Below are 25,270 nucleotides of genomic sequence, written 5' to 3' on the forward strand. Positions count from 1 at the left end.
GATGCAGTTTGTAGGTCATGTCACTTTATTTGTCTGCTATATTAGAACGCAAAATGTAGTCGTTTTGAGAGGTCAAGGGCTGTCTGCTAATATTCAGCGTCTCTATCAGCAGCTGCAGTCGTTTTTGTGTGGTTTACTTTAAGATGTACAAGTTGTACTTTAAGATGTACAAGTTGTGTGCAACGTGACTTCGGTCTCACTGCTTTAAGAACTCCAACTTAAAGTGACAGAAATTGCATAATTATATTGGAATGTTGCACATTTCAACAACCCAATAAACACCCTTAAAAACAAACCTCCTTGTCATGTGTTTGATGGATCTCAAATTATATCTGAGATACGAAACTGGAAGTATGTGCGGATTTAAAATAGATATTAATCTCACTCACAGTTTTAAAGACTGGCTGAAGAGCAACTTTTTTTTTTTTTTTAGCATGCATACTATCTCTTAAGCACGTTCTTTCCATCTGTCATAATTCCTGGGTCAAATCCAGGGAAAATCACACAGGAAGTCATTTTGGACAGTTCTCAGGAAAAAATAATAATAATAACAACTTTTATTTTTAACACAGAGGGGAATTGAGATGTCAAAGCAAAACTTGATTTACAAACTGGAGGATATCATGTATTGCATTTGACTGTCATATTACTGCAGTAATAGAGTGTACAAATAATTTATTTTGAGAAATACCATCAATTCTGCTGTTCCTTTCAGAGGATTTTAAAAAAAAATGTCAGTGGCTGTCATTTAAAGTCCTTCCTCTACTCACCAGAGACCACTTTCTGTTTTAGACCGAGATAAACGCATGCTGTGGTGCAAAGGGAGGGTGCAACATTTTGCAGGAGGTCTAAACCTTGAGAAACTTGCTGTTGGTTTAGCATTTGGCTGTCAACAGCGAGTGGGGCTGACGGAGGCAGAGGGACTGGCACGGAGTAGAACAAGACTCTCGGCAGACAATTGGAACAGGAAGCAAGGAAGGAAGGGGTCTTTCACCCGGAGGAAGACTAGCTAACTCATTGGGATTGTGACAAGACAGCCTCACAATAACTCCAGAGACCACCCATTGTAAGAGCATCACACACACACACATGCACACACACGCAGTTAAAAGCAGAAAAGCAGCAGGAGGGACAAAGCTCAGAGGAACAGGGAGGCTCAGTCCTAATATCAGAAGCTGTTTTTATTTATTTATTTTTACTTTTTTTAATACTGATAAAAAAGAAATAGCTTTTTTACTTTTGTTTCAGTATTTTTATTTATTTTTGTTATCTTTCCGAGTTGCAGTTAGAGAGAAATGGGGAATTGGATTTTTCACTTCTCTGTTTTTCTTTTGTGAAATCGTGTGCTTTTCACTGCTCTCGTTATTCTTCCAATGCCCACTGTCACAACAGCAGGTAAGTCTCGACTTTTCACTGACACAAAACATCGGTTGTATGCAAAGAATCATGCTGCAGAGCAAGCGTAGACCATCCGTTGTTTGAAAACATGGTTCACGCTGTCGCAGCGCCTGCTCTGGGCTTCAGCTTTGGTCCTTGCATTTCGCACACACTTTCAGGTGGGGTAGTCGTATCTTCAAACAAATATGTTCAAGTGATAATTTATTTGGCAATTGCATGCCATTTAAATGACAGAACAAAAACCAACACGATTTGTTAGCAGTGACCTTAATTATTTATGTGAAAGAAAATTGTTTGTGGAAAAATTGTGTTTTAGTTCAAAAGTTCTCCTGTGTTGTTAGAATATCTTGAGTACTACTGTCTTTAACTTTAGGACTGATTGATTTACATCAGGTTTTCACCGTCTTGGATTTGTTCACAGAAGTTATGAATAAGGGTTACAAAACAGTAGCAGCTTTGCAGTCCACAGGGGTAATTATGTTGTACTTCTAGAAGTAGGACACATGTAGATTTTTCCAAATCGGTGTAAAAAAAAAAAAAAAAAGAACAAATAACCTATAAAGCATGCACTTCCTGAAAAAGTTCAGTTTTTGCTTCTACTGGAAGTTATTGTATTGAACAGCCTACTTTACATGTATTAAAATTGCCTTACGATGTCACAGATTGCCTGGAAGTAGTCATTGCTTCCCTTTGCCATCTTGTACGTTGGTAGTTTTGTTGTGGTAGTTTATGCCTATGTATCAGTAAGGGGTGTTGTATGTGGAATGTGGCAACAAATGAGTCAGTTATTTTCTATTATGTAGTCAACAGCAGAAAAATGTGCAATTTAACAGCCAAACATAATGTAAAATAGGGATTTCAACCAAAAAAATGGGATTGGAGTGCGACATGCGACATTAGTCAAATTTGACTTTTTTTTTTTTTATGAAAAATGAAACTACAACAAAAGCATAAACCAATACGCCATGGTTCAAGTACTTAAGTACAAGTTCTATATTATACAGATAAAACCTAGAAGCTGGACACGAAGTGCATCTATGCAAAATGTGGGGACAAATTGAGGAAGTGACAAATTGACCACAAACCATTGTTAGTCAAAAGATGCAAGTTCGAGTGGTACATCCAAAAATTCTCAACAGCACTTCATCATTTTCACTTCTTCTGCAAATGCACCTGATGCTGAAACTGAAATGGGCTTTCAGTATTACTTTCATGCTTCTTTATGTGACTGGTCACATATGGTATCGTCTTTTCAAAGGTTCACTAAGGATTGGAAGATGAACACCACAGTGAATGTCTCCAAGGAGTGTGACAGAGATAGCAGTGTGACATCGGTGATATTCCCAGTTCTATACAGCATTCTTTGTATTGTAGCCCTTGTGCTGAACTCTTCAGCTGCGTGGATCTTCTTCAGAATTCCCAGCACCACAACTTTTCTGGTCTTCTTAAAAAATGTGGTAAGCTCTTACTTAAGAACATAAGTTACTATTGATACAGAGTCGTTGGAAACAATAATAATAATTTAAAAAAAAAAAATACATTTCACGCTTTACCAACAGGTGGTGGCCGACTTGCTGATGTCTCTAACCATCCCTATCAAAATCTTGAGTGATGCAGGAGTGGGTTTCTGGCAGCTACGTGCCTTCTATTGCAGATTCTCTGCTGTCCTTTTCTACATCACCATGTACATCAGCATCTTATTGCTGGGCCTCATCAGCTTGGACCGCTACCTGAAGATCGTAAGGCCCTTCGGAAAGTGTGCCCCGCAGAAGGTTCGGGTCGGCCAGAGGCTGAGTGCAGCAGTGTGGATTGTAATGCTGTCTCTGGCCCTGCCCAATGTCATTCTCAGCAACCAGCCCCCTAAAACCTCGGGGGGCAAACTGAAATGCTCCTCCATGAAGGGCGAAGCGGGGAAACTATGGCATGAGGGGTTCAACTACTTCTGCCAGGTAACCACTGTAGAAATATTCTGAGAAACAAGCTTTATTTGAACTCTTAACAGTTATTTGATGTATCCAATAGAAAGTCATCCTTATGCTTGAGAACTAAGCATTTAAAAGCAATTGCTTAATGGTGCATATTAATCTACTTATCCACCACATCACTTATTTAGAATATGCATATTCCATAAAAAAAAGGACTCAAAACTGACTGAAAGAACTACTTTCAGTCAGGCCTAATCCAGAGTAACAACTCAGCTCGGAAAAATGTGACGCCAGATGATTGGTTGTGCTTCATGGCTTATTTGTTTCTGTTTTAGGTCATCTTTTGGGGCACGTTTGCCTTGATGGTGTTTTGCTACACGTTCATCAGCAAGAAGGTCTATGAGTCATACAAAGCCTCAAAGAGCAAATCTCATGCTGCAAACAGAAGAACCAAAGCCAAAGTGTTTGTGGTGGTTGGGGTATTTTTCGTCTGCTTCGCCCCTTTCCATTTTGTACGAGTGCCTTATACGCTGACTCAAACCCGCGACGGCGGCGACTGCCGAGCAAAGAAAGCGATCTACATTGCCAAGGAAACCACACTGTGGCTGTCTGCAACTAATGTCTGCCTTGACCCGCTTATTTACATCTTCCTGTGCAAAGTGTTCAGGAAGAGACTGATGACCACGTTCTGCAAAGACCCCAGGGAGTCTTCCAAATCCTCAATGACACAAATGGAGATGTCACCAATGGACCACACTACCAGGCTGTCACACAATGACACATCGCACATCAATCAATGCACATCAGCTTCAAGTTTCGACTGCTGACGTCTTTCATACCTGGACGACTGTTTACTGTTGTCGTATGCGGCAGTTCGTTTCGTTAGAAAGCTTGCACAAACTCTTAAAATGAGCAGACTGTGAATGGACTTGGACAAATCAGATGTGCCAGTAATTTCAGTGTCTGCTGTTTCAGCGAATGTCATGCAAAAATGTTTTTTGCTTACTCATCCGACATATTTCCTTAACAAAGCTTACTGTCAATTTCTGCATCCTGTGGTTTAATCTTGCTCAAACTGCACTTTCCCTCTGTTTCAGACTTACTGTATTGGGGTGAAAATAATATTGACAGAACACATTTTAAAAGCTATTTGTCAGAGAAGAGCTAAATAAGAATAACTGTAGCAAACCAGAATCGGTTAGAGCAGTCTGATGATGAAAATAATGTGGTACTGATCATTGGATTACTAATATTTTTGCATTAGCGCGATATATTTATGTCTTAGTCACACAGCAGTCATTTTATTTCTATAAAGCTCATTTGAATAATTATGTAACTTTAGCGGATGATGCCACACATTTTACACGAGGTAAAGGCTATGATATACCAGCTATACCAGTTTTCAGATGTAACTCAAAACTAGTTTTGTACATGCAGATCTAGCTTTCAGATTCCAGGTCTGAGTTTCTGGGCTTGAATTAAGCATCTCATAAAAACAGATTAAAAACAAAGCAAATCAGAAAAAGGGGTCAGACTACCAGCTGTTGTGAGCAGGCTGCAAATTATTGAAAAACAACAACCTGCTATATAGTACTCTTACAAAACTACTGGTAACTGTAATTACACGGTGTTCCAGTTGGCTTCTGTAAGCACTGATGAGACTATAGGGCAGATTTTATGATAAGTGACCCAGTTCTGCATGTTTGCAGTGCTGTTTTAGCTTCATATGCCTTAAGTGAGGTTGTAATATATACTATAAATTTGATCAAAAATAATATCAGCATTATGGGGGGATTGGTATCAATATTTTTTAGGATTGTTGTTTCATTTCTACCACAGAAATGTTCCAAGTGCAGAAAATTGTACACTCTAAGTCGTATTCTGAAGTACTTTTTAATCACCATTCATTTGTTCAATTATTACATATAAAATCTGTTTTACTTTTTACTGCCATGTTTTACAGTAAAAGGTTGTAATAGTTAAAGACAACTCATAGCGGTTGTCTTTACAACAAGCGCTCTGAAAAAATTACCACAAAAACTCTTTCGGTGGTAAACTAATCTTGACTGATCTGTCTTCAAAAGACTGCTTTCTTCTTTTCTTATTACATGGAAATATGTAATATTTGTAAAGGAAAAAAAAGAATTATGAAAGTATTTCACTGACAGAATTATAAATCATTATAAGTAAATAACATTTTACTTCAAAGGTTAGATCTTACTTATAATAAATTCACCCTAAATTTTGGAGAACTAGTTTATGCATGGAGAGGTGATGGTACTAGAAGTCGCTGTTTTGCTGGTCCACTCTAACCTGAACTGTTTCTCTGTAAAGTTGTTTTTCTGATTGTAATGCACATGTGTATTTAATGTTTGCATATCATTTTCTTTATATCAATGGATAATTATTTTTCATATCTTTTTTTTTAACATTGTCCGGTGGCAAAAAAAAAAAGAAAAAAAAAAAGCTTAAAAAAATAAGAATGAAAAAAAAAACGTCTTTGTTTTTAATAAATAACATCACATTACAAACTGGGAGCTTAAATGTTGAGATGGTGGGAAATGTCAAAAGAGCCAGATGAGCTCATCAGAGGAGATGTGGAACAGCTGCGTCCGAATGAAAGCAGCGAAATGGAGGAAAAGATTAACACAAACTGAGATGAACTAAGGCTCAAAGGATCCACAAACCAAAAAAAAAAAAAAAAAATCAAATAGATAAACCTAATATGCAGAAATGAAGAAAATAAACAGAATTAATAATGAAATAATAAACACAAAGAAAGAAATGAGCTGATATAGCAAAACCCTACTTATAATAATCAACAAATGGAGTTGGCAAGATCTTTTCTATGTCATGTTGGATTTCAGTTTCCTGACCCACATGCAAGTTCACACAACACCAGAGAACACTGTTCAGTGAAAGTTTAATGCATTTCAAACGGTACAGTCTGATTGTGCTCCAGAGGATGGGTAGGCAGGTCAGCTCAGGTTTGTTTTTCGGAAGGTGGCAGCACGGAGGGAAAAGGCTAGAATCCGGGAGCGTTCTTGATCAGTGATGGAGAGGGGAGGAGAGCGGCAGGCGGAGATGTTCGGTCTTGGCAGGAAACGCGTTTGTAGTCCAGACCTGGTTCTTGGCTTGATTCCTTCAGTTCATCGGTTTCTGAGGGAAGACCAAAATGTTACTTGAAGTCATTTAACAAAACATCCTCAACATGATTTCTGGTTAGACTCTGACCAACAAGTGGGACCATCGAGCGATGAGTGACGGCTCCACTGCTTCTTAAAGGTCCACCAGTCAATCACTCGGAATCCGCTGCCGGTGCGTCAGCCTGTCAGAACTCTGCCCCGAAGATCCTCTATAGGAAAGAGTACCCACACTAACCCGAATCCTAACATTCTAACCATAATAAAATCTCAAACACATGAGAAAAGAGTTCATCAGGAAGGAACTGGCCATGATTGGCCTACATTGCCAAGGAAACCACACTGTGGGTGGGTTAGGTGGGAGCTAATGCCACTGAAAGAATGACTGCATTTTGATGACAAGTGCGAAGAGGGATAATGTGGACAAATTCAATTTATCACATTTTTGTGTGCTATTCTGCAGTCCAGCTAGAAATAAAATACATACATATTATGCAAAATAAATGAAGTATAATACTCTTTTTAATACAGAGTTATTTCCAAAAAGATTACTAAATCTTGTGAATAAAAAAAATTGTAAACTACAAATTGAAATTATTGACTTGGAATTCAAATATGGTGCTTATGTGGTGTACTGGCCAGGGCCGACTTCTAATCTGTTGATGGAAACGGTTCCATCCTGTATGATATCCTATATTACAGTACAAATAACAAAGCAAGCTCAGGAAATAGTGAGACTTAAATAGAAAGATTTTGCATTTTATGAAGAATTTGTGTGTTTCTGATCAAGGGAGCATGAGAACCACAGATGACACCAGTGTTATTGCATAAAAATAGCTTCCTGATTAGGATTTACGCAACATCCACCCTGAAGCATGGTCCAACGTATGAAGGTGTAAAATTAAACTTATTTACCAATACTAAACGTTGCTGCAAGCTTTTGACTCCACCGGTCTCATTGCTGCATCGGCGTTCAATTAAACCAGGAGAGACAAAAATGCAAATGTGAAATAGAAGGACTTTCTCCAACTTCTACCAAGAAGATAGGTCTCAAGACATTCACAAACTACACAGCAAATTTGGAAGTGTTCCATCAACTCCTACAGAGTTAAATTTTACACTTTTAAGGTGTCTATAAAGGTCCACACTAGAAATTCTGGTAGAGTTGATTCAACACTCACAGTAGTTGAAATCAAATACACTGTGTTAATCTAACACAGAAGAGTGTAAAGAATAGAACAACATAGAAATCTGAGTTTTAAAATTCTACTGGCAGGGTATGCTGTGGTGGTGCAGGGGTTAAGCACTGCCCACATATGAAGGCTCTAGTTTTCAATGCGGCTGTCATAGGTTTGCTTCCTGGTCTTACCCTTCCCCACCTTTCTGTCAATTCACTCTGGGAATCAAACCTGCGACCACCGGCATGAGGACTAAGACCTCAGTACATGGGTTGTGCCTTGCCCCTTTGCCCCTTTGCCCCTGCGCCACCACAGCACCCAAGCTAGCTAGTTTGATATTTGTTGCCAAGTGACTGATGATGACGTTGGTGACAAGCTTTACCCTGAATGCACCTGGAGAAAATAAGGACGATTAATTTGTAGTTTTGTGTGTCATAAAGTCAAATATAAGAGTGAAAATAAAGCCAGTCATATGGCACAACATTTTATTCAATATTTTACACCCACTATGTCACTAAAATCAGTCAGTCTAGTAAAGTTTTTAGCAACCATGAGTCAACAATGGAGCTATCTAAGTCAACACCAGACACCAGTGCTGAGTTAGAAGTTAACACTGGTCTGGAGTAACTCTTTGTAACACTTAGGGAATCTAACACTCACCAACACTCATGTTGTTGAATTAACACTGGATTCTGTTGAATTAACACTGTATTCTTAACATTCCACACTTGCACTGGAAATCTGACACTTCTGAATTTGCTGTGTAGTTCTGCAGGATTAATGTCACCTGCCCTCTGGCTTATAATAGTGTGTGCATGTGAGTTTGATTAATGCAATAATGACATATAATCTCTCTCCAACCCACTCGCTATCAGTTATGACAGAAGCTGATATTTGGGCAGGAAATTAATGAGCTGCAGTGCGACCGGAGCCGCGACCGCGGCTACAGGAAGCGCAATTTGTCACCCTTAGATTAAATTCTCTGACAGATGACCCTGTAATCGTGAACTACTGGAATTTTTAAACGACATTCACGGAAATTAAACCCACCATGTTGGAGAGTAAGAAGAATGAGAATGAATGTCCATGAAGTCTGGTCAGAAGGACAGGCAAGAGTTCACTATAACCGGGTGTGTGGTGAAACAGTTTAAACGTGAAGATGAGAAGCCATCCGTCTGCAGATAAGCAAATCACAAATCAGGAAGTTTCCACAGGTTTGAGATTCCCGCAGAAACATGGATAAACAGAGTAAGACATTCATGAGCGAGACAAAAGCGACACAAATTATTCGCTCATATGCTATTAAATGTTTAAGCATTTCTCAATAAAGTCCAAATTACAAAGGAAAAATTGTACCCAACCTAGTCCGCCTCACTTTTAGTCTCCCAGCAAAATTAGTGACTTGACTTTTAGGATGTAGCTCTGCCGAAGCAGTTGTTGATCACCCAACCAACCACAGGGTAAGCCTGTGGGGAAAGTTTCTGAACCCAGTAGCGCAGCTGTGCAGCTTGCAAAACAATTCCCTCGTGTTTATGTGTGTTACAGAGAGTAAAAAAAAAAAAAAAAAATCCACACAAAAAAAAGAAAACATATTTTGTTCAGCGAAAAGAATGTTTAGTATCTCGTTAACATGTACCTGGTTATTTTCAAACCTTGCTTCTGAACAAACAAGCTTAATGTCGTCACATTAAGGGAACATTTGATCCCTGTGATCAAATGTTTAAGGAACATTTGATCACAGGGAAATTGAACTGCCCAGCTGGTTTTACATGCTAAATTACACATTATACTGACATTCCACTGAAATAATTTTGCACACTTTCAACTTTGGAGGTGGATGAACCACCGCTACTGATAATAAAAGCTATTAGGTAATCAGATAAACAATATGGTACACCGAATATGAGCAAATTTCAGAAACCTTTTGAATCGATATGTTGATAAGAATTCAAATAGATCAAAGGCCAAAGAGTGTTACGAATATAAACTACATTTAATACTACAAGGAAATCAACAGTATTTATAAGAAACAAGAACATGCAAATGCAAAAAAAAAAGCACCATGAACACATTTCCTATGCTTTACAGATGTAAAGAAGCACTTAAAATCAAATTTTATCATTCAATCTATTTAAATATTTGTATTCTGTTTGGTTTAAGAGGGATTTGCTCATTCATTTGGAGGACAAATATAATCTGATGCAGTCAATGTATTCTTTTTTCTTGCATACGACCAAAACCCATCTCAACCACTAGAGGGCAGTAGAACATTGAAAAACATTGTTCTACCGCGTTAACCTACTGAATCTGATTTACGTTCTGATTTGTAATGTCTCCGGGCTCCAATTAGACCGTCTCGGTTGTGTTTTTTTCTTTATCTTCTGGTAGTAAATTAAATACTTATTTTGTTTTCATTAAGATTTATTAGTTAAATGGAATTTAACTTATAACACAATGGGACATAAAATCAGTTGTCCCATCCATCCAATGGCTGATTGCACAGAGGTCCTACCACCACCACAAACTCTGTAACAGTAACTTTGAGCTACAAGTGTTTTTTGTTTGTTTGTTTTTTCCTATTTTGTTGATGTGTTATATTGTGTAAGACAGGTTTCTGATTTGTGTAAATGCGTGCGCATACGATAAGTTTCAGAGAAAGCCGTACCAGAATATTGTCTCTACAGACAAGGGCACATTTCGTAAGAAATAAGACTTTCCATTTGTAATTGCTCACACAAGTGGTAGAATCTTAATCAGTTCTGTACTTTCATGAATGAATTTTGTATAAATATGGTTTTTCAAAAATCATCACCAAAAAGCACGTTTTCTGTGTCATTGTAAAAAGAGTGCTCACTCCCCCGTTGTCTAAATATTGCCGATAAACAGCCATACACCTTTAAACCCTGGGTACATCCATATATGGTGCTCACATCCGGTTTTGAATATTGTCAATAAGTTTTTAAAAATTCTTTATCCACTTATAAAATGCAAAAGCGGAGCATTATTTCTTTATCTTTCTCACTTTTCGCAGTTATTTTGTACCTATATAAAAAAAAAACTACCCATAGTTCAACGCGCGCTCCCGCGACGTGCCGGCTTCAATTTAAAGCCACGTGATCTCTCCGGTTGGGTCATATGATCTTCCTCCAGCTCTGCGCCTGCTTTCCTCAAACAACAGCTGAACATGGCGGACTTTGAGGAGCGGTCGCTGTTGGGAGACGAAAATGAAGACTCGCTCGCCGGTGGACAAGAAGACAGAGGCCCCGGAAGACCACTGTCCGCCATCTGCGACCCCAGCCACCTCCTACACCGAGTGGTCGTCCTGATCTTTATGTGCTTCCTGGGATTCGGTGAGCAGCTGGCCAGCCAGTCATTGTGGAGATGTTTGCATGGCACGAAGTGAAAGCAAGACTTGAAACATTTCCAGAGGGCTTGGAATGGGATTGTTGTGTTTCTCTAAAGTGAAAAATAATACGTTCACATTATGTGATACTTTTTGGCGTTTATTTCAGGGAGCTACTTCTGTTATGACAACCCAGCAGCACTTCAAACTCAAGTCATACAGGTAATTCAGCCTCTTGGCGTCCACTATTGAACACCGTCGTAGAAATTTTAGTTTCCTTTTCTTTTCTTTTTTTTTTTAAATCCCCAATTGAGATGTCGACTCAACGAATTTCACGACGCATTCTGAGGAACTTTTATCTTCTGCGTTGCTAACATACCTATTAAATTAAAAAATGGCTTCTTACTTAACAAGTTTTGGTTTTTCTTTTCCGTTTCCAGGATATGAACTTGAACACTGCTGAGTTCATGCAGCTGTATGCCTGGTATTCCTGGCCCAATGTGGTCCTCTGCTTCTTGGGAGGATTTCTCATCGACAGGGTTTTTGGCATCAGGTACCATAGAGAACCAGGTTGCTCTGGTTTTGTGCTAAATCCTCACCTTGCATTCTTGCAGTGGAAGAAGTGAAACCGTCTTGATTGAGTTTTGTTGCGCTTTCTTGTTTCTGTAGGCTTGGAACCATCATCTTTTCCCTTTTTGTCTGTGTTGGACAGGTTGGTTTGTGTTAAACTCTTGATGTGAAATTGTCACTTGAAGTATTTTTTCTTTTTCTTCTTCCTTTTAACTGTTTTGTTTTGAAACATCTCCGCAGGTAATATTTGCAGCTGGAGCGTGGGCCAATCATTTTTGGCTAATGGAAGCTGGACGCTTCGTATTTGGGTAAAATTATTTAGCTTTTCAGAATCTATTTTACTCACTAAAAACTCGCATGTAAATTTTTCACTTTAGCACAAAATCCAACATCTTTTTGGCTTTATTCAATTGATCACCTCACTTAAATTCTCATATTTACCCAATTAAATCAAAATCTCCAAAATGGAGTATAGCTTGACAGACATACATTATTCCAAAAGTTAACCTGTTTTTCCACTTTCACACAGAACTAACGTGTTTTTTGTTGTTTTTTTTGTTTTTTTTAAACTGTTTTCTTTGGTAGTATCGGTGGAGAGTCTCTAGCTGTGGCCCAAAACACGTATGCAGTCAACTGGTTCAAAGGCAAAGAGCTCAATCTGGTTTTTGGTCTTCAGCTGAGCATGGCTCGACTGGTATGGACTTTTTTTTGTATTTATTTTTTTAAAATCTTTGCATCCATTGGGGATGATTAATTAGTTTGCAAACTTGTTAAGTTGTTCATCATTTTGTTGCATTAAAACCTCATGTGTTCCAATAGGATTATGGCAAACCATAACAAGGTAGTTCAAAATTGGGGAAATGGAAAGAAGATGATTGTTTTACAGAGTATTTTACAAATGGTCATCTGAAACATGTTTTGGTCCAATTGTGCTTGGCTCCCAATGACTTTTCTACAGCTTCAAATCTTTTGGTGTATGCCTGTCCCAGTTTGTCATCTCTATAGACGGACATCTTTGCACATTTTTCTTTGTAAAAATTGCAGACTGTGAATCTACATCTTCACAGATCTGGCCACAGATTTTTGATTTTTGTTTCTATTTTGACTGGGAAATTTTAACACTTGAATATGGTTTGATGATCTAAGACATTCTAGAATGCTGTGCAGTGAAATTGCTGAAAATTATCCTGGTATCATCTATTGATATTGCTCACATATCTATTGTGTGTATTAAGACGGCTTAATACTAAGACTGCACTTTACAAAAGTGAACTCCAGTTAACTTCTCAATGTTAACTTGGAGTTGAAATGCACTACGTTTTACCAACGGGCATCAAAATATAGGGGGCCGAATACACACACACTTGCCAACTTTTTCACATTTTTATTTGATATGATGTCAAATGTTTCCTCCACTTCACAGATGTGTACTAATTTGTGTTCGGTTATCATAGACGCCAGATTAAATGCATCTTAGGCTTGTGATTTGACTGTCCTTTACATCAAGGTGTGTGAATACTTTAGCAAGGTGCTGGTAGGTGTAAAGAGACGCCGTCTGCTCTCCTTTCCCGTAGGGCAGCACAGTGAACATGAACATCATGGGCTGGGTGTACAGTAAAGTTGCGGTCGCTGTCGGTTCCCCTGGACACACGACGCTCGGGATATCACTCATGATAGGTAAGTAATACACAGTTGTGTGCAAAACCGCTGGCTTCGCTTGGGTAGGAGATGGAGTTTAACCCGAGCTTCTGGTTACATGTTTTTATCGCTGTGTGTGTCCGACTTGCCGAGCCCTCCGCTCGTCTCGGGTAACGCAGCCAAGCAGAAAAGGGAACTAAAAGTGCGACTCGGCACCTCGGATGAGTCATGTGGGGTGTGAAAAGCTTTTTCTTGCCCGTGTAAAAGTGCTTCTACTTTTGCTCATCTTTGAAGTGCTGTTGGTTAAACTTTAACTCGATCATCTGACCGTTACTCAGTTTTCAGGAAATGATAAAATTGATATTTCGTGTTGTGTTCTTGAAGTCTTGAGACATTTTTTTTTTTTCTTCTTCCTGTTAGCGGGTGGAACCTGTGTGTTTTCTCTAATCTGTGCCTTGGTGCTGGGATTTTTTGATAAGAGAGCAGAGAGGATCCTTCACAAGGAACAGGGGAGAACGGGTAATGTGAAGATAATGCCTTTTTGTTTTTATCTTTGTTCTTGCTTAACACTCATCTGTCAATACAAATCGATCCAGATTACAAAAAAATGCAAGGTTGTCTTTTTCTTGTTTAGCTGAACTGATGAGTCTCTTTGTCTTATGTGCTGAGATCGATTTTTATTTATAAATTCCTTCTGAAACCCAGATAATTCCGGGACTTTGAGGTAAGCTATTGAAATAAAATGAAGGACTGAAACTGACGCACATATTTATCTTCTGTTTTAGGCGAAGTTATAAAGCTGACTGATGTGAAGGATTTCTCCCTGTCCCTGTGGCTCATCTTCATCATTTGTGTCTTTTACTATGTCGCCATTTTCCCCTTTATTGGACAGGGCCAGTAAGTATTTTACCTTTTTCCCCTCGCTAAGATGCACAAATCTTATCTCTGTCAAGTCAACGTCATTTATAGTAAAAACAAAAAAAATGTCTGAATAGTGCTCCTTATCTGTCCTCAACCATGTGGTATAAAATACGGAAGATATCATTCAAATGGTGTGATCCGCTTGTGTTTTTTTTTTTTTTTTTTTAATCCATTTAACCCTGGTCAGTTTTCTCCTCATCACAAAACATTGCACCTTTTTATTGATGTCCGACTTTATTGTTAGGCTGAGTTCTAGTTTCACTTTGGGCCAACATTAAAAAAATATAGTTATCGGTAACAATATGAAGTGCTACTTCTGTAATGAAGAAGTAAATGCACACACTTGTGAACTCTCTGACCACTGAAGCACAGTTTTTTTTTTTTGTTTTTTCTAAAGAACTCTCCCAGTTCCTCATTGTTTAAAACCATAAAGCTCGGTTGTTTAAAAGCCATGGAATAGTGTGAGAGTTGCATAGTCAACCATGACACAAAGATGTCTAAATTATATTTGTTTTTATTTCAACCAGGTACCCAAACACCTGGTTTGGGTACCAGGTTGCAGTTGAAGCCCTCAGATAAGATCCCACTGCACTGAACTCCACTGAACCTGGTTATTCCACCAAATGTTGATTTCTGAACTCTTCCTGAGTTAAAACATTAGTTTTGTTGTTTCTAAATGAAAATGAACTTGTTTTCTTTGCATTATTTTTTTGTCGTTTTTGTGATTTTGACCATTTCTTATTTTCTGCAAATAAATACAAAAGTTTTGCTTAAAATTTCGGCGACTTTTTGTCAGTAGTTCATAGAATAAAAGAACAATGTTTGTTTTACTCAAATGGTAACCTATAAAAATAAATTTATAATTTTAAGTGGTCTTTTTTTTCCAGGGCTGTATACTAAATTGCAATTGTCACCACAATATCCCAATTGCTAAAGATTATTATAATTTTTTTTTATTGATGTGATGTCGCATAAGATTATGAATAATACATTTACAATGCAAATTATTTTTTGACTTTTCGATATGTAAGCTATTTGCTATCCCAGAAAGTTTTCTTCCCAAAAAAACTAGTGAACCTTAGATACAGCACCTGAAATTTATTTATTTTATTTTTTTTCTTATTTTTGGTAAGTGCCATACAAAAAAATGTTGTCATAGCAACTCCCCCAGTGCCATCCTTTTCTTCTTCCTCTTTATACTGACTGTCACTTTTCTATACAGTTGCCTTCGCCCCAGGAATCAAATCCTGCCACAGCAGGTGCTTCATTGCTGGGATTCCTGAACGCAGTGTGTGCATCTCAAAGATGCTCGTAGTTTTGACAAAACTGCTTTTTTTCTTTTCTTTTTCTTTTTTTTTTGCGTCAAATGAAAAACTAGTTCAATCACACCAAAGGAAAGGCAATGGGATCTTAAAATGGTAATGGGTTTGACGGATGGCTTTGTAGTGGAGGAAAGACGTGTTGGTTTGCCCTCAATGAAAGGCACGAAGACGAGCTGACGACTGCCACAGCTTTTCCGCTGAGGTTCTGTGCTTATGAAACAAACGGTTGAAACGCAGATGGAGGGAGAATGTTTAACATTCTGGAGGATTTACTGTCATGGGAATAAAATCACTTTCATCTCCCTCTGTGCTCATATAAGCATAAGAACTTTACATGGAGGTTTGTGCTGTGTCTCATCGCCTTACCCTTTGCCTTTCAGGGTATTCTTTATTGAAAAATTCAACTTCTCCCCAGCACAAGCCAGAGCTGTCAACAGGTAATATTTTTTTTTTATTTTTATTTTTTTTTACTTTTTGCTTATAGAGAAATGTGTATTTTGTTTTAGTAGTGTTTTTATTATTGTAGAGGCCTAATGTCTGAATATTATTCATGAACACAAGCTACATAAATTTTAGCCACCTTTTAACCAAAGGTAATCTTCAATTTGACTTGATCGTTGACAATTCTTCGTTTATTTGAATTGCAATGAAAGCAACAATCAAATGTAGTAAATATTAATCAGTTCATCAGTATATGCAATAAGAACCTCACTAACAGACACTAAAGCTAATTAAAGAAACTAGCTTTAATTTCAGACCAGCTAAATAGTTTTCTAACTTTGTTGACGTCAGACTTCAACTCTCCTGAAGTGGACACAGTCACACGGTTAAAGGAGTAAAGTCTGCACAAAAATATCCAACTACCATTCTGCTTTTTCCATCCACCAATTGCAACTCCTATTTTCTTAATTCCAGCATCGTGTACATCATCTCAGCTCCTGCGTCTCCAATTCTCGGCTTTATCGTCGATAAGACTGGGAGAAATATTGGCTGGGTCTTTGCGGCCGTCATCGCAACGCTCTGTGCTCACATGATGCTGGCCTTCACCTTCTGGAACCCGTGGATTGCTATGGTAACGACAGTCGCTTTTAATTTTTTTAATTCAGACTAAAGCGTGTCTCTACAATACAGAAGCCGTTTTTGTGTTGCTGAACAAACTGCACATAACAAAATAAAAATTCTCGGTCCATTTTGCATCGCATTAAACATCCTCACCCGTTTATTACCTGAACCTTTGGATGATTCGTTTCGATGCACCTGTAAAAGCTTTCTCTGCAGGAAGCCTCCTGCCTTACGACGGAGCAGTTGAATGTGCGAACAAAAACAAAGCTTTAATTAAAGCTCTAGATTCAAAACTTAATTGTTTTTCGTCTGAACATTTAGCACGCCACAATTAAATGCCTGATGAACCCCGCTAATATGCATCATTATCCCACTGTGCTCCCAGCGTTAAAAATTAAGCCTCTTTCCAACTCCAAACGCTTTAGCTTCTGTTGACTATTGCTAAATCCCGAGTGCAAATAACTGAGACTGCATAGCTTCAATTTACCGGGTTTTTTTTATTTTTATAGATATAATAGAAATCATTTCTTGTGTTCCAGTCCCTGCTGGGCGTCTCGTACTCCCTGCTGGCCTGTGCGCTGTGGCCCATGGTGGCCTTCGTGGTGCCTGAGCATCAACTGGGAACGGCCTATGGCTTGTACGTATATTTTTTAATAAGTTTAATATTCTGTTGTTTGGATTAATATATCGACTGCCATTGGATTTTGAATTCTGACGTTGTGTATCCTCCTTGGTTTGCCCGCCAGCATGCAGTCCATCCAGAACTTGGGGCTTGCAGTCATCGCGATCGCAGTCGGAGTCATTGTGGATATCAGAGGATACCTGGTGTTGGAAGTGTTTTTCTGCGCCTGCATTTGCAGTCAGTTGGTTTCAGTCTGTCCTCAATTTTTTTTTTTTTTTTAAGCGTTGGACTGCCTCAGAGTGTCATTTTTGTTTGATCCCCGCACTGATTTCTCCCCACCTTGTCTTGCAGTCGCACTGATGGCAGTGGTGGGGTTGTACTTTGTGGATTATCTCAAAGGTAGTTGGAGCCTGGAATGTTTTTCCTCCACCTCTGTATTTCTTTCAACTTGTTTTCTCTTGTGTGTCTCCTCCTCGCATTTTCATTCTCATGACATCTCTTCACTGTCCCCCGTCATTTCTCACCCCCCCTCCTTTTTTCAGCGAGCTCCACCGCTCATCGCCAGACTCACTGCTTTTCTCTGTCATGAACTCTCTTCCCGCAGGTGAAGGTCTGAACCGGTCAGCTGCAGAAAGAGCCAAACTCCAGAAGGAGACAACTGAACATGCAGAGTGAGTATTCTCAATCCGTCATTTTATCTTAAATGCAAAACGCATATACGCTTGTGCACTTGAGGCTTAATTACTACTCTGAGTAAGTTCTTTACGTTAGCCGTACACTCCAGATAATGATTCATCTATTATTGAAATAATCCTCAAATAATTTAGTAATCGCCTCATTGCGATTAATCGTTGCAGCCTTCACAGGTTAGTTGTAGCCTCTGAGTTTTATATATTTATTATTTGTATTTGATTAATGTACAAACTCCCAAATGCATGAGTCGCATTCAGGGCTGCACAGTCACAATGGCTTAAGGTTTAACGAGCAAACACTAACGGTTTACAAGTCTCAGTAGCACACTTCAACACCGCTTCAGAAATGTTGCATTGAACAGGTTGCCTCATTAGACTTTATTGAGCTTTTAGGTAGCCTTTACAGCACACTTGCTAATAGCCCTTCTGTTTTATAAAGGCAAGCATGCTTATTATAAATGCAAATGTTTATGGACTTGTAGTTTTTTTTTTTTTTTTTTTCTTCCAAAAAACAGACACAAACTTAACTAGCAGCCATAAGGTCGGTTAAATTTCCGAAATGAATACATTCTGAATAATTTTCTTATTTGCTGGGTTTAATTGCCCTCCTGCAGTCATTTGCTCAAGGTTCAGGATGTGGGAAATCAAATGTTGGCAAACGGTCTCTGCGCACCCTGTGCTTTTTAAAGTTTGAGCCTCTTACGACTTTAACCTCACTGATGCATTTGGAGACACCAACTGCTTGAACGGTTTGTTTCTAAAACCTTCATTAGGAGTTGATGACCTAATAGAAAAGATGTCTATTAAGTGATGTGGTGTATTAAAAACAGACATATGACGCTAGATGTGTCCTGAGGAGTAGTTTTTGTCCCTACATCGATCTTTAGCATGTAAAGCTGTATTTATTGATACAAATGGTTGTTTTTATTCCAAGTCCGATGTTGTGGCAATTTATGTGCTTAAATACTCAGTAGTTTTTAAAGTGTCGTAAAAGAATACATTTATATAAATACTTTATTTTTATTAATACTCTGGTTATGTTCAACTTGGTTCTCTCACCTCCTTTTTTTTTTTTTTTTTTGACGGGGAATAATGTTTTGAATTTTGCAGGAATGCCTCTTGAGATTGTTAGCTTCAGCGTTAAATGAATTCACATGTGACTCTTGCTTACGATTTTATCCAGAGAAGTGAGTTGAAGTGCAATGCTAACGCTAGCATTTCATGGAAAATATTTGAAATCATTTTTCCAGGTAAACGCGTTGACACAACTTAAGGAAACGGTTCTTACACGAGCTTTCCATTGAACATGACCTGTGACGAGGCTGTTTGTTTTGAATCTTGTCTTTGATGATGCAAAGTTTGAGACGACCTGTTACAGTAGCTCCGTAACCAAGTTACTGGTTTTTAACATAATCGCCAATACCGATGTTGGTGCTGATATATTGTGCATCAGTGACTACAAAGCCAGTGAGTTTTCATACCTTTAATTGATACATTTATTGAAGTAAAAGACTGTTTTGTAGGATTAGGCATTATCCAGTGAAGAGCTCCAAAGATTTCTTGGATCAATCTGTCATAACGGTGCAGTTTTGCAACCTGTGCACATTCTTTTCTTTTTTTCTAATTGACCAACAGCCCTCTGGTTCACTGCAGGTGTAGTTGATCTAAAACCAGACTGCACATCAACATGTTTTTGAAGTTATTTATCTTGGAGCTTATATGCCAATCAAAAATGCATCAATTGGAAAACGGATCCAAAATTTGGGATTAGATTGGAACAAACCCATTTACTACCCTCAAACACAATTCAGGAAATATTTTTTTTAATTTAATTTTGTGTCTGTTTCTCTTCTGGCTAACCTGCTAGCCTTGAAGTTTACACATTCTGCATGCCTCTTCTACACTTCCCATTCATTGCATGAAGCATTTCCCAATTGCCAACAGGATTGCATCCGTCTCTCCAAAGACCTAATATGTCTAACCTGAATTGTGTTGTACGTTGGACATGAGACTCTTTCGGGCTGACTAATATGATATGATTCATGTTGTGGCTGATATTTTCCAGATGACGCTGAGCGAACACACATGGTCCTGGGCTTCAGAACCAGCCGGTTGCACTGTCCACCCCAGAGCTTTCAGTCTGCGGCCAATGGGGCGGGACCGCGGTTCTGGCTCCGCCCAGTGATGTCATCTGTGGCTCTTCGCACCTGAACTGACTGGCTGTTGCTTAACCCCGTGTTGATATAAGGACACTGACGAATGACAAATCTCAGTTTGGACATGAAAACTACTTCTTCTCACCTGACTACAGTTCCTCCTGCTCTTAATAACAACTAACTTGTGTGTGTGTGTGTGTACACGCAGCATGAAGTTTATTAACTCCTAGAAACCTAAAGTGTTTATAAACTGTCAAGGGGAATGGTGCTCTTACGTTTTTTTTTTTTAAATCCTTGATTTATTATTTGGTTTTAACTCAGAAAATAAGGATCCCATTTCAGTTCATGCAAACTTTGTTTGTATTGTGTTTCCAGAAGAACTTGTTTAACTTATCACATGTCAGTGTTATCACTGCCAAGCTAAACTCTCATAATGGAGTCGGCACACTTATTTTCAGTCAGATGCATCATTGACCTTTTAGTGGATAATGTCCAGCAGAGCATGGCTCCTCACTGTTTAAGCTTTATTGCTCTGTTATTTTATCCCCTAAACTCTTTAACCGCTTTTCAATGAGCTATGAAGTTCATAAGAGTTAATTTTCTGTCGCATCATCTATTAATGTGCAGATATAAAAAAAACACACAAAAAAACAGGCCTGCTTATGAACGCATTTAACTGTAATGATCCTCAGCCTTGGCGTCTGTAGACGCATTTTTTTAACGTCTTTTTAATATTTAAAAGAAGATTTAAATGTTTCATAGATTTTTGTCGTTTAAACTCAGGTGATTAAGTTGATTGAAGCACTTGCCGAAATTCCTGCTTGCTTCAGACTGTTTGTGCACTTGGCTTTAACAAATTGCATTGTGACCATGAAGTTGGAGATTACAGTCTCCATTTGCTTATCGGAGTTGCAGACATGGACACGGCCCGGCGGGTGATTCATACCATATTTCTCATATTTTTACGTTGAAACAAAAATGTCTGCTATACATTTGAAAGGGGAGAAAAATCTATTTCTTACATATTGATTGTGGTCATAAGGTATATTTTATTTAAATGCAAAGAAAAACTAGTATAACAAAGCACTTTGATAGTTGGAAGAAAAAGACACACTTTAAATGATCAAATTAAGTTAAAAAAAACGTGGAAACGCCAAAAATATAAAAATATATATTTTAAAAAACTGACAAAAATAAGTAAATTATATTGTAAAACATAATTGACTAACACTACATCGATTCAGTCAAACTGAATTGATGTCTTAAGTTTTACTTTTAAAATTCAAATATCTAAACCACTTGGGCACTTTTGCTTTTATCTCAAAAGATCTCAGATCTATATATCAAACTTTACTGTAGTTTCAAAGGTTTACAAAAGTTAACAGATACTAGTGGTAGAACAGCTGAAATATTGAGACTCACTCAGAAGTCAGGAAGGCAGATATGTTAGAACGTTAAAATTAAAAAGTTTTAACCATTTAGAAAAACCTTATTTTTATAAAGAATTAAATGTCTTTCAATCTAAAATGACTAGAACATAAATCAAGAAAGATCAGATTTCACAAGAGAAGCGTAAAACATGCTAAGGTGCTTCAAGCATTTATGTCTTAAAAGCTGAAGCAATGATACGAATTAAAGTTTTAACACTTTTTTTTTTTATTTTGGAGAAATGGCCTTGAAAAAGGTGACCTCCTGCATCTGTAGCAAATATGTTCCCCATTCTTCACAATGCAAGAAGGAAACTTAACACGTGTTGAATTTAGCTGCCGATCTGTGCAAATATGGGTGAGAAATGATGAATTATGCAAGATTTGTTGAAGCAAAAACATTTGTGACCATTAAAGTTGAATTTTCATCATGAATTAAATAATTTTCGATCTAAAAACTAAGTTTGAAAACTGAATTGAGTTTGAAAACCGCAAACGAAGCTTCTAGAAGTAAAAGCCAAACTATAAAGGTAACTAGCAAAAAAAAAAACACACTAGTGAGTCATAGCGACTTTTTTTTGTGTGTTTTTTGAGTCGACACTTGTTACATTTAACTGTTGATTTGCTGAAATTGACTGAAAAGTACCAATTATACAATGTTTGAAGAAGCAAACACTTGCAACCAAGTGCTCTGACACTTTGAATAAACATAAATTATTTGTTAAACATTTGAATTCCTTTCTTTTTTGTTGTTGCTGCAGCAGCATCTCTCTCTGCTGTATTCTGCTCCTTCTACTTCCTCTGCTCACTGCTCGCATTAACGCTCTCGTCGGTGTGGCCGCGTTGTTGTTCCTACAGGAGTAAAAGGCAGCCCAGTATGGTGAAGCAGGGTGGACATGCTAGACTGACACCCATGTCTGCTTTTGGCTTGCGTAACAGGTACCTTTCCAGGCTGGGAGCACAGGTACGGTCACGATTAGTCAAACGGAGAAAAAAGAAAATGTTTTAAGATTCGCTGTACAATCTCTTGTTGCCTGCGTCTTCTTGAAGGGAGGGGTTACTACAACAGTGGGGCTGCTTGGCCTGTGGTCTGTCTTCTGCTTGATTTCTTTTATCCTCCCAGCTCCCAGATCACTGCTCTACCCATCTGTCATCGCTTGCCCACAGGAGCGTTCTGAAATGACGCCCGTCATTCATCTGTCTGTGTCTGCAGCGCTGTAAGCCAACTCTGTGTCTCGAAACCAAGTTTGCACTGAAATCGGACGATGCTTCAGAAGCGTCACGTTTTGTACAGAACTGTTTTTTGCACTTTACCTTTGGATGTTTTCATATGTTACTGACTGTTGACATTTACAGGTGAATTACTTTTTTTTTTTTTTTTTTTTTGTAATTCCTACTGCATGTATACTGTATTTGTTGCACATCTGAGATGCCCTTTAGCAAAGTCGAACCAAAGATGTTTTTTCTTCCAAGTATTAACTTCAGGGATCACCTTTTTTAACCTTTTCTAGGTGTATATCCTTTGCAAACAGCAGATGGCGCCATTTCACTCAGTTTACCGCCGACCACTGAATTGCTTTGTTTTAGTCGACCTACCAATATTTAGTTTGATTTTCTTCATGTTGTCCAAGCTACCACATGTCACTGGGATAAAAGAGACTAAGAATTGATTGAATCATTGTGATGTTCTTTTAATATGTTGATTGTTTTAAAAATATTTGAAATAAATAAAAATATTCTTAATCAATTGATGTTTAGTGGATTTTTTTTCTCCTGCACTTTATTTTAGCCTAAAAATGTACAATTGAGTTTTTTTTTAAATCTCTGGTTTTGCTCATGACTTTGACATTTGAAAAGTATAAAGTCAGCAGTTTTGTTGAACGACTTACATTTGACAGTAAACATGTGCACTAAACTGTTTATTTGCTTTTAAAGTCAGAAACTGACACATTGGCCATTTAATGGATTTCCAGAGAGTACACAGATTCTCTCCATTTAACTTGAGCTGAATTTTTATTATTTTTTTTAGTGCAGTTCCAGTATCTCTATGCGACTTTCCTAAGTATTGATTAGAGCAGTGTTTCTCAACATTTTTTGGGCCACCGCCCATAGCCTTTATTCAGGTCCCTCACCGCCCCCCAATAAAGAATTTGCAGGCTACTTTGCACTGACTATTATTTTATCATTAATATTACTATCACTATTGTAGATGTTTTGATTTTTATGCTTGTTTCTGTATTTATCATAAAAAATAATTTCACAGAGAACAAAAAAGTCATGGGAATAGAAATTATTTTCACAGGTGTCTACGAAAAAATGTATGAACATTCAAGTTAAAATTGGTAAGCCTAACAGCAGCCAATCAGAGTGGAAAAGTCTTATTTTGTGCCATTTTCTCGTTGTTAAATCTTGCACAAAATGACCAGATAAAAGATGTTCAACATGCCAGTTTAAATTTTGAACTATTTGCAAATGACTGAGCTCTGCAACATTAAGACATGGATGGAACTGCAACTACATTAATCATAGCTCTTCTTCTCTTCAGTGTTTCTGTAGGTTTCTGGTGGTGCAGCTCCGTGCTGCCTTCAGGAGAATGGGACATCAGAGCATCATCCATAATATTTCACCCACATGGCATTTATTGTGCAAACCAGAGCTTTCAGTGGAAAAACAAAAGTTCCAGATCCTTTTAATGCCATACAAATATGAGTCAGAAACATGGATTATATCTTTATATAGACCTGTCTATTGATTTATAGATTAATAGTTTTACTGGACAGAAATTACAAAGAACAAATCTGGTTCTTAATCAAATCCTAATGAGTCAAATTGAAAGTGTCATGGAATCATCAGCCTCATGACATTAACACTGACATAAAAAATAATATTGAAGAAATAAATATATCAAATCTAATTAAAAACATAAATAAGTGATGTTATTTACTGTTATGGTCTGTAAGATATATTAATTCTCAGTACTAGATGTGGTCTCAACAAAACCATGGCACTTCAACAATATTATTTTACCTTTTATCTGGAAATAGTGTCTGTTTATTCTTGCCATACAGTCCTCTGTATTAATTATTGTTTTTATTATCACCCATGGAGGGATTTCTTTATTTCTTTATTTAAATGGGTTCATTTTTCAGAGGGATACTCGGTGAGGGTATCGTGATTTTAGCTACCAGTAGCAGGAGAACGCTAACAGAAGCTACACAGTTTCTGAAAGCTTCTTGGTTTGTAAGAGCTTCCATCGATACCGTTGTAGGCAAGCATGTTTTAATGTTACACAATACAGTTTTACCAAGTTGCTCAAAGTCTAAACTGGCATTGTTGTGCATTTAAGGTGTAAAGTTAGACCAAACTTCGACCAAACGCCCCCCAATGTGGAAAAAATGTGGGGAAAAAAAAGTTATTTTCAATCTACGTAGGAATTATTTACTTTTATGTTGTTTTATCATATAAATCCCGATTGATTAAATGCATTGACGTTTGTTGTAACCTGACAAAATATGAAAAGTTTCAATGGATACTTTTACAAGTCACAGTTCTGTTTAAATCTCTGTGTAATTAATGCCTGTGTGAGTGCGTGCGTGCGTGCGTGTGTGTGTGTGTGTGAGAGAGAGAGGTTTAATTGCAGGTATACGACTCTACTTCCTCACATCTACAACGTAAATAACGCCGTTTGTGTGCAAAGAACTTGGATTTAAGGTCCTTTTCTTTAAGATATTCTTAGATTAGAATATAACGTAGTGGCCATTTGTTTTCCCCAAGAAACAGCTTGCAGAATAATTAAGGCTGCGTAAAAAAAAAAAAGTTAAAAAATAAAAAAAAATTGCAAAGTTAAGAGATGTCGTCAACACACGCGCTGGC

General features: G+C 37.8%; 2 protein-coding genes across 4 annotated transcripts; both read left to right on the plus strand.

Moving 5' to 3' along the window:
* Positions 1 to 425: 425 nt before the first annotated feature.
* LOC103474697 (P2Y purinoceptor 13-like) lies at positions 426 to 5,271 on the plus strand. 2 transcript variants are annotated; one of them, XM_008425837.3, is made up of 4 exons: positions 426 to 1,395; positions 2,657 to 2,855; positions 2,958 to 3,347; positions 3,659 to 5,271. In XM_008425837.3, exons 2-4 carry the CDS (start codon positions 2,676 to 2,678, stop codon positions 4,148 to 4,150), a joined length of 1,062 nt encoding a protein of 353 aa, XP_008424059.1. In that variant the 5' UTR covers positions 426 to 1,395; positions 2,657 to 2,675; the 3' UTR covers positions 4,151 to 5,271. The 2 variants fall into 2 exon arrangements, with proteins under 2 accessions (XP_008424059.1, XP_008424058.1); XM_008425836.3 differs by having other exon boundaries at positions 426 to 1,066.
* Positions 5,272 to 10,434: 5,163 nt separating this feature from the next.
* mfsd1 (major facilitator superfamily domain containing 1) lies at positions 10,435 to 23,144 on the plus strand. Of its 2 annotated transcripts, XM_008425833.3 has the most exons (17): positions 10,435 to 10,994; positions 11,157 to 11,209; positions 11,428 to 11,540; positions 11,657 to 11,699; positions 11,798 to 11,865; positions 12,143 to 12,251; positions 13,132 to 13,234; positions 13,616 to 13,714; positions 13,981 to 14,092; positions 15,819 to 15,875; positions 16,354 to 16,510; positions 17,040 to 17,137; positions 17,247 to 17,359; positions 17,474 to 17,521; positions 17,727 to 17,793; positions 22,256 to 22,361; positions 22,521 to 23,144. In XM_008425833.3, exons 1-17 carry the CDS (start codon positions 10,829 to 10,831, stop codon positions 22,578 to 22,580), a joined length of 1,572 nt encoding a protein of 523 aa, XP_008424055.1. In that variant the 5' UTR covers positions 10,435 to 10,828; the 3' UTR covers positions 22,581 to 23,144. The 2 variants fall into 2 exon arrangements, with proteins under 2 accessions (XP_008424055.1, XP_008424056.1); XM_008425834.3 differs by lacking the exons at positions 22,256 to 22,361; positions 22,521 to 23,144 and adding an exon at positions 19,880 to 22,163 and having other exon boundaries at positions 10,439 to 10,994.
* The last annotated feature ends 2,126 nt before the right edge of the window (positions 23,145 to 25,270 follow it).

Source organism: Poecilia reticulata, chromosome 13 (genome assembly GCF_904066995.2).
Source record: "Poecilia reticulata chromosome 13, P_reticulata-male-v2, whole genome shotgun sequence".
NCBI lineage: Eukaryota > Metazoa > Chordata > Actinopteri > Cyprinodontiformes > Poeciliidae > Poecilia > Poecilia reticulata.

What these genes read in the sequence shown, in the direction of transcription:
- LOC103474697 (XM_008425837.3), top strand. Translation starts at nt 2,676, where the DNA reads ATGAACACCACAGTGAATGTCTCCAAGGAGTGTGACAGAGATAGCAGT. An exon ending in TGGTCTTCTTAAAAAATGTG is followed by an intron (nt 2,856 to 2,957) that starts GTAAGCTCTTAC and finishes CTTTACCAACAG; the next exon opens with GTGGTGGCCGACTTGCTGAT. An exon ending in GGTTCAACTACTTCTGCCAG is followed by an intron (nt 3,348 to 3,658) that starts GTAACCACTGTA and finishes TTTCTGTTTTAG; the next exon opens with GTCATCTTTTGGGGCACGTT.
- mfsd1 (XM_008425833.3), top strand. Translation starts at nt 10,829, where the DNA reads ATGGCGGACTTTGAGGAGCGGTCGCTGTTGGGAGACGAAAATGAAGAC. An exon ending in TTCAAACTCAAGTCATACAG is followed by an intron (nt 11,210 to 11,427) that starts GTAATTCAGCCT and finishes TTCCGTTTCCAG; the next exon opens with GATATGAACTTGAACACTGC. An exon ending in GCTGGACGCTTCGTATTTGG is followed by an intron (nt 11,866 to 12,142) that starts GTAAAATTATTT and finishes TTTCTTTGGTAG; the next exon opens with TATCGGTGGAGAGTCTCTAG.